This window comes from Centroberyx affinis, unplaced genomic scaffold (genome assembly GCF_046629955.1).
Source record: "Centroberyx affinis isolate AG114_WGS23_722 - 3 ecotype Tasmania unplaced genomic scaffold, CSIRO-AGI_Caff_v1 ptg008094l_1, whole genome shotgun sequence".
Lineage (NCBI taxonomy): Eukaryota > Metazoa > Chordata > Actinopteri > Beryciformes > Berycidae > Centroberyx > Centroberyx affinis.
In genome coordinates, this window is record NW_027284040.1 from 3,260 (window position 1) to 12,444 (window position 9,185).

At 39.8% G+C, this 9,185-nt stretch overlaps 1 protein-coding gene across 1 annotated transcript; it reads right to left on the bottom strand.

Annotated features, from left to right (window-relative positions):
- Positions 1-592: 592 nt before the first annotated feature.
- Positions 593-7,805, bottom strand: lrrc73 (leucine rich repeat containing 73; the record flags this gene model as incomplete). Its single annotated transcript, XM_071514154.1, has 4 exons — positions 7,534-7,805; positions 5,251-5,411; positions 1,241-1,363; positions 593-693 (listed from the first exon to the last, which is right to left on the bottom strand). Coding segments are annotated over exons 1-4 (657 nt in total), but the record flags the coding sequence as incomplete, so codon positions are not given.
- Between the last annotated feature and the right edge of the window lie 1,380 nt (positions 7,806-9,185).

Consider the following 9,185-nt stretch of genomic DNA (forward strand, 5'->3'; position numbering starts at 1 on the left):
CTTTTTATATTTTTGTTTCTTTTTTTTTCTTTTATTTTGTGATTACCCTGTCTTGTCGTATTGTTGCTGTTGATGTGTTCTATATTCCTACTAAATAGTTTAGGAGCCGCAAATTCAGTTCATATTTTCCTGCTGAACTGAGAACAGACAGCAGAGCGTCTGCTGTCAGCCTGATAATAAACACATCGCTGAAAGAGATGCAGCATTATTTATATTGATGTATTTTCATTTGTGTAAGAAGGAAGTGCGTCTGATGTTGTTGTGGAGCAGAGTCTGCAGCAGAGGATCATGGGATCATTTAGCTCCACACCGGCCTGAAGGGAGCGCACGAGGGGAACGGAGACTTACACGGCAAAGTAAAGAAATGAAGCAAAAATAGCCTTTACACTCCTTCATCTCCACATCGAATTAGAACACGCTCTAAGAATAATATTCTGTCAGAAGAACGTCTGAAACTAAAAATCCTCTCTGTTGCTTTAGTCTGAAAGCCGACTCGTGAGTATTTTGGTGAAAACCTCGAGAAATGAAGGAAGCTTCCAGACAAACTGATGATGTCACAGCGGAGCGATGTGATTGGACGGCGGGTCGCTACCTGAGCCGACTGGTTGGTGAGTCCGGTTCCCTCCAGGTCCAGAACCTCCAGCGTTCTGCTGGACGCCACGGCAACCGCCAGCATCCCGGCGATCTGGTCTCCTGGAACCACAGCAGAACCAGAGAGCAGAACCTCAGAACCTCAGAACCTCAGAACCTCAGAACCTCAGAACCTCAGAACATCAGAACCTCAGAACCTCAGAACCTCAGAACCTCAGAACCTCAGAACATCAGAACCAGGGAAGGAGAATATCGAGGAGTTTTCACTTGTTGAAATCACTTCTGTGTTTTTCCACCTGCTGCTTTTCAAAACTGCCTCTGTTTCACTTTCCAAAAAATGAAGAAATAAAAAAGACAGATCGTTTACAAACTTCATTGTTTTTTTAGTTTTTGTTCAGGTTATTGTCCTTTTATTAAATATCAGATATCATCCAGCTCTGATTCTGACCCGACATGACATCTGATTTTATTTATATTGGCAAAAATGTGACAGTGTCAGCCTTCAAAAACCCATATTGGTCAAACCATAATTTGTACACACACACGTGCAGCAGGGAAGGGTGGGCGGGGCTTGGCGGGGGCGGGGCTTGGCGGGGGCGGGGCTTGGCGGGGCGGGGGCGGGGCTTGGCGGGGCGGGGGCGGGGCTTACCCAGTGGGTTGTAGTCCAGGTTGAGCACGCGGAGCTGGGAGCTGTGAGCCGCAGCGATGGCGAGGCGAGCCCAGCCCCGGCTGCTGATGCCGGGGTTAGCGCTCAGCGTCAGCTCCCTCAGACCTGCAGACACAGTGACATCACACAGTGACATCACACAGACTGACATCACACAGAGTGACATCACACAGCGGTGACATCACACAGAGTGACGTCACACAGCGGTGACATCACACAGAGTGACGTCACACAGCGGTGACATCACACAGAGTGACATCACACAGCGGTGACATCACACAGAGTGACATCACACAGCTGTGACATTGCACATCAGTGACCTCTGATCTCTGTGGTGATTTTTTTTTTTTTTTTTTTTAAAGAACCCTCATAAAATGCAAACCATGCAGTACAAAAAAAACATAAAGATGATAGACATTCAATTAAATAAAACATTTAAGTAAAGAAAAAAGAAAAAAAAACCTGGGGATATACAGCTTTTACCTAAATTACACACATGAATGACAAATATTAAAAGTTGTGATGGCTTTTCTGTAATGAGCGAGAAACTGTGTGGATGTAAAGTCTCATTTCCTTCAAGAACAAACAAAATTCAAAAACTCAGACAGAAGCTGACTCATCAGGCTGCAGAATAATCCCTAACACTGTGGAGGCGGAGCTGGGGCCGGATTCACAAAACCCTCTTAAGAAAAAAAATCTTCTCAAGTGCCATTTTTTTCTTAACTTTAGTCTTAAGAAAAAAAATAGGAAAAATGCTATTCTCAAAAGCAGTTCTTATATATTTTCTTAACTTTCTTCTTATGTTTCTTCCTAAGAAAAAACTTAGGAATAAATGGTATTCTTGAAATGAAAGTTGTCAAATTTGTTCTTGATTTTTTTCTTAACTTTCAGACGGCCCTTCACCTGTCTTAAAACTCCTACAGTGAAAAGGTAAGCCTCTAATATCATATATTTAAACACATTTTAGACAAGTAGGTTATAGTTCAAAGTCTTCATAGGTTCCCCTACACCTAACATTAAGATGAACATTTATTGTAAAGCTTTATTTGGTGTAGGGCCAGGTAGGCCTCTGTCTCATGTCTGTTGGAAATAAGCTGCAAATTTTACAGTTACCAACAGCAACCAATGTTTACATCTTTGCTCTAGTTGCTCTAAATAGGTTTTTCCCCAATTGTTTTGTAGATGGAAGCACTTTGGGTTGCCTCCTAGCCTTGTCTCCTAGCCTCCTAGCCTTGTCTCCTAGCCTTGTCTCCTAGCCTCCTAGCCTTGTCTCCTAGCCTCCTAGCCTTGTCTCCTAGCCTTGTCTCCTAGCCTCCTAGCCTCGTCTCCTAGCCTCAATGGTAGTAAGCCTAAAGTTTATTAACCAGAATTAATTCAGGCCCTATTTTGAGAAGTTCTTAAGTTGGAAAATTAAAGAAATTCGTGGGCCAGTTAATGTTTGAGGTATTGTGATTCCAGAGAATTTAGAAGACCTTTGTACAATGAATTACAATAATAATTTGATAAAGATGGATACGATTCTACAACCATGGAAGGGAAAAACATTAACACTCTTTGGGAAAATTTCCCTACTTAATTTCTTGGTTGTACCGCAATTTATTTATCTTTTTATGTCTCTCCCAATTCCATCACAGTCCTTCTTCAAGTTTTATGAACAAAAGATTTTTGAATTTCTCTGGAGTAACAAACCAGAGAAAATCAAAAGAGGAGTTCTTTATAATAGTTATGAACATGGTGGGTTAAAACTATTAAATTTGGAGGCCCTATGTTTCTCTTTGAAAGCCTCCTGTGTTCAAAAATTATACTTGAATGAAGACTGGTATTCATGTAAGTTACTGGAGAGTACCCATCTATTGTTTCAAAAAAGATTATACCCCTTCCTACAGATTCAGCCAGCTCATATACACTGTGTGAATAATTTGATTGGAAATGCATCCGTGTTTTTAAAGGAAGCAATTCAGTGCTGGCTGTGTTTTCAGTTTCATCCTCCAGAAAGTCGGGATGAAATCTTACAGCAAATAATATGGTTCAACTCTAACATATTGATTGAAGGGAAACCAATATTTTGGAAGAATGTATTTGATCATGGTGTTTGGTTTATAAATGATATTGTGTGTGAAGATGGGAAACATATGGTACAATCTGTTCCCCTCATTCATATAATCAATTGATCTCTGCTGTAGGAAAAGATTGGAAACAAAAGATTAATAGTGAGATGACTAAGTTGTTAGTATGCCAGCCCGCTATAAGAAATATAAGATGGTTAAAAAGAAATAAGATAAACAAAATTATTTATAAATTTTATTTAACCTCTAGATCTATAAGAGTTATTCCATAGGGTACCTATAAAAAATGGGAGGACACTTTCGATTGTCCTATACCGTGGAAACAATTGTTCAAATTAATGTATAAAACAACAGTAGACACATTTATAAGATCCTTTCAGTTAAAAATAATTTATAATTTTTTGTCTACTAGGAAAATGTTAAAGATTTGGGGTATTGCTGAGTCAGATGAGTGTCGTTTTTGTTTTATGGTATTTGAGTCAGCGGTACATCTTTTCTGGTATTGTCATGTTGTGTCTGCCTTTTGGAGGAAGGTTCAGAAGATGTGGAATGCAGTGAAGCTTTCAACCAGATTTTCTCTGTGATACTGGGTGATGTTACAGAGACAAGCAGTTATACTATCAATCTGATTATTTTGTTAGGGAAAAGATTTATTTTTTAAAGCTGCTGATGTGGATTCCTTGAATATCAATCAATTTAGAATGTTCATTAAACGTCATTTTATTCTGTAAGGATATATTGCAAACACACATGATGACGTTAAAAAACATTTAGAAAAGTGGGAAAGGTTTATTGAAGCGGAAGGCTGGTAAGAAGTTTGTATTTAGCTAAAAAAAAAAAATAAGTGTAGAATTTGAATTTTTTTCTTTTTTTTTTTTCTTTCTCCTCTAATGTTTTGTTACTTATTTAGGTTGTTAGGCCTACTGATATATGTTGTGATGATATATGGTATGTGTTTGTGTTTATTATTTTGGTTTGTTTTAATGTGACTTAGTGTGTTAAGTTTTATTTGTGTTTATTGTTTGTTTGTCTTCTGGTGATTTATGTCATGTTTTTGTTAAATAATAAAAAAAATTATAATAAAAATAAAAAAATAAAGAAATTCGTAAGAAATGAGACTGTTACTAAGAAAATATTGAGGAATTGCACTAAAGAGCCTTCTTAAGAACTTCCTAAAATTTCTTCTTATGTCATTTCTTAAGATCTATCTTAAGAACACGTTGGTGAATCCGGCTCCTGGTTATCAGGTCAGTGAGTCTGAAATAACAGAATCCCAGCAGGGTTTTTAAAATAACTGCCCACTTCTGTTCTGCTGCAGCTTCTCATTAGTTTTGTCCCAGTGAGTTCTGCTGCTGCTGAACATGTTCCACACTTCTGCTCTATTCTGATTTCTGTTCTGTTTCTCTTTTCTGTAATATAGTTTGATCTAATGATCTGATCTGATCTGATCTGATCTGATCTGATCTGATCTGATCTGATCGACTCACAGTGAGTCAGCAGGTTCAGGAGTCACAGCTGCTGTGGAACAAACCTGTGAGTCGAGTCAGAACACAATACTGTAACAAATTTATATTCTGAATTAGTGTTCTGTTATTTCACCAGACAGACAGACAGACAGACAGACAGACAGAGAGACAGAGAGACAGACAGACAGACAGACAGACAGAGAGACAGACAGACAGACAGACAGGCAGACAGAGAGACAGACAGGCTGCATGACAACATAATGTCTCACATACCATGTACCATGGTGGAGGGACAGAAAAATAAAATCTGATCATGCAGCATCAGAACCAAAGTTCCTCTAAACTGACAGTTTGATGACTAATCATTTCTCACACAGGTTTGGTGGTTGTGTGTGTGTGTGTGTGTGTGTGTGTGTGTGTGTGTGTGTGTGTGTGTGTGTGTGTGTGTGTGTGTGTGTACCTGACTTGGCTCCGTCGGGGGGCAACATGCCGCAGATCAGACCCAGCGCCTCGTCTCCCAGCATGCAGTCTCCCAGGTCCAGACAGACGAGCGCCGGGTGAGAAGACAGAGCCGAGTTCAGCTCCACCAGACCCGAGTCCAGCAGGGGGCTGCCATGGAGACTGGGGGGGGGGCAAAACCTGTTTAAGCTGCAATAAGAAAAAAATTCTGCCCACTAGAGGGCGACAGAAACCAAAACACATTTGTAAATGTGCATAAAGGCTAACAGCTAAGCTAGCTGTAACTATGGAAAAGTCTCACCGGTTACCAGTCTCAACAGGTTTACAAGTTACTAGTTTAACAAGTTCACTAGTTTAACATGTTCACTAGTTTAACATCTTTACAAATTTACTACTTTAACAAGTTTACAAGTTTACAAGTATAACAAGTTTACAAGTTTAACAAGTTCACAAGTTTTGCAAGTTTTACAAGTTTACAAGTTTAACAAGTTCACTACTTTAACAAGTTTACAAGTTTACAAGTTTAACAAGTTCACTACTTTAACAAGTTTACAAGTTTACTAGTTTAACAAGTTTACAAGTTTAACAAGTTCACTACTTTAACAAGTTTACAAGTTTACTAGTTTAACAAGTTTACTAGTTTAGCAAGTTTACAAGTTTAACAAGTTTAACAAGTTTAACAAGTTCACTACTTTAACAAGTTTACAAGTTCACTAGTTTAGCAAGTTTCCAAGTTTAACAAGTTTACAAGTTTACTAGTTTAAGAAGTTTACTAGTTTAAGAAGTTCACTAGTTTAACAAGTTTACTAGTTTTACAAGTTCACTAGTTTAAAAAGTTTACTAGTTTAACAAGTTTACTAGTTTCAGAAGTTCATTAGTGTAACAAGTTTACACGTTTACTAGTTTAAGAAGTTTACTAGTTTAAGAAGTTTACTAGTTTTACAAGTTCACTAGTTTAAAAAGTTTACTAGTTTACTAGTTTAAGAAGTTTACTAGTTTAACAAATTCACTAGTTTAACAAGTTCACTAGTTTAAGAAGTTCACAAGTTTACAAGTTTACTAGTTTAACAAGTTTACTAGTTTTACAAGTTCACTAGCTTAAAAAGTTTACTAGTTTACTAGTTTACTAGTTTAACAAGTTTACTAGTTTAAGAAGTTCACTAGTTTAACAAGTTTACTAGTTTAACAGGTTTACTAGTTTAACAAGTTTAAAGGTTTAACAACTTTACTGGTTGTTATATGTAATTGTGTTTTGTGTGGACTCCAGGAAGACTAGCTGTTACTAATAAACTACACTAAACTAATTTAACAAGTTTACAAGTTCAACAAGTTTACTAGTTTAAGAATTTTACTAGTTTAACAAGTTTACTCGCTCGCTTCATCGATTCCAACATTTCGAGAATTTTTTTCAGGAATGGGAGGGGGAGAGCGCCGCTTTCAAACAGCGAGGGAGGAGACGAGCTAGTTTTAAAAAAGGAAAACCTGCTGAGTGGAGCGGGAGGAGCGGAATCTGACAACAAGCTTTAGAAAAGAGGAGAAAACAGCAACACAGCTGGATACTGGTTTATATCATCATGTCTCAATGAAATCTCCATATTGCACACATGAGTTTACAGGTCTACAGTACACTATACTGGTTTATAATAATCTATGATACTCTACAGTAGTCAGTAGTCTACAGTGGTCTATAGTAGTTTATAGTGATCCACAGTAGTCTATATTGGTCTATAGTAGTGGTCTACAGTATTCTATAGTAGTCTATAGTGACCTGCAGTAGTCTACAATAGTCTACAGTAGTCTATAGTGGTCTACAGTAGTCCATATTGGTCTATAGTAGTGGTCTACAGTAGTCTTTATTAGTCTATAGTGGTCTGCAGTAGTCTATAGTGGTCTATAATAGTCTATAGTGGTCTACAGTAGTCTATATTGGTCTATAGTAGTGGTCTACAGTAGTCTATAGTAGTGGTCTATAATAGTCTATAGTAGTCTATAGTGGTCTACAGTAGTCTATATTGGTCTATAGTAGTGGTCTATAGTAGTCTATAGTGGTCTACAGCAGTATAGTAGTCTACAGTAGTGTATGGCAGACGCTATTGATCTGCAGTAGTCTCTGCTGGTCTGCAGTAGTCTCTTCTGGTCTGCAGTAGTCTCTGCTGGTCTGCAGTACTCTCTGCTGGTCTGCAGTACTCTCCACTGGTCTGCAGTAGTCTCTACTGGTCTGCAGTAGTCTCTGCTGGTCTGCAGTAGTCTCTACTGGTCTCCAGCAGCATGCTGGTCTACTCACAACAGGGTCTGCAGGGAGCGGTTGGTCTTCAGGGCGTCAGCCAGGTGTCTGGTCCTGCTGATGCTGGAGACCACGCCCAGATTCAGGTTGAGCTGGGCCAGCGAGCGAGACTCTGCGACGCCGCGGCAGACCCGGCCGAAGTCCCGGTCCGACAGCTGGCAGCCTCGCACCGACAGCAGCCGCACGCTGGCCTCCTTCAGGCTCTCACAGATGTCCTGCACCTCGGCGCCCGACAGCAGCTCCCCGCTGATCTGGATCGACGCCGGCAGCATCCTGAGGTGGGGAGGGGGGGGGGAGCGGGGAGGGGGTTCTAGAGGGGAACTACAGGAGAACCACACTGTCAGTTCTCTTGCTGTATGGTTCAGTTCTCTTTAAATCTGTTGAAAGCTGCAGACTGGTCTCTTCTCCAGAAAGATCCTGAAACAGTTCAGCTGCACTGGAAACAAGTGAAGTGATCTGATCCTCCTTCTTTATGTTATTTTATTTGTCTTATCTGTTATATATTGAATATATCTTCATATTGTCCCAATTTTTTATTTATATTCATAAGGAAAATATTTAATTTTTGTCTCCTACGATGAAATCAGGACAGGAATTCGTCCGTCACACGACGTCTCAGACCGCTGCTGTTTTACTCTGCAAGTTTTTCATATTGTACATATTTTTCTTTAATTTCCTCATCAGTTTGTTCTTATAATGTTGTAATTCATATTTTTTCATACTTTTCATTCCTATAATTCTATTGAATGTTCCAGCGCTGTAACTGTTGTTGTGTTTGGTTTAATAACATCCATTGTCTTTATTCTTATTTATATTTAATTTTTCTCTGCTGTATCCTGCTGTTTGCCACTGAAACACCCAGTTTCCCCACAGGATCAATAAAGTTTCACTGAATATAATCGAACTGAAACGAACCGAACCGAACCGAACCGAACCGAACCAAATCGAGTCAAATCGAATGTGACGTCACCAGGCAGCTGGTCAGACTTCATGTCACCAGATAAACTAATTGATCAGCTGACATATTTTAAGGTCAAAATACAGACAGGAGATTCATCTGATTTCCTCAGCGATCAATAAAGTTTCATCATTAAAGTTGAATCTCTTAATTGCTTCTCATTGGTCAGACAGTAAATTAAGCTGATCAGTTAATGATCAGTTATTGATCAGCGGCGGGTCGGTCTGGTCTGGAGGTCCAGCAGCAGAACCGGACCGGCTCAGATGATCAACTGAATGATCGATCAGGACACTTCGAGGTCAAAATACACGCAGATGTCAATCGGCACTGATGTCAGATAATCAATGAATGTGATAAAGTGTCGATCAGCAGAGCGGGTCTGATCAGCTGATCAGATGAGAAACATGAAGCCAGGTTTTAATCACAACACGTCAACTAATAAATTAACCTGAGAAGTTATTGATCAGCTCGCGGGGAAGATCCGGAGTTTCACGCGCTGACATCATCCGCTGCTACGGTGCATCTGATCCCACAGCAGGCCACGCGCCGGTATTGATCCACAGCGGCCATCCGTGTCGTCACTGTAATCGATGAGAGTATCGATCGATCGGCTGACAGTTCGCTCAGCTGCGGACAGCCGCTCCGGTCATGACGGACCGTCCGTCGGTTTCCTCCGGCTGACCGGACGGTCGGT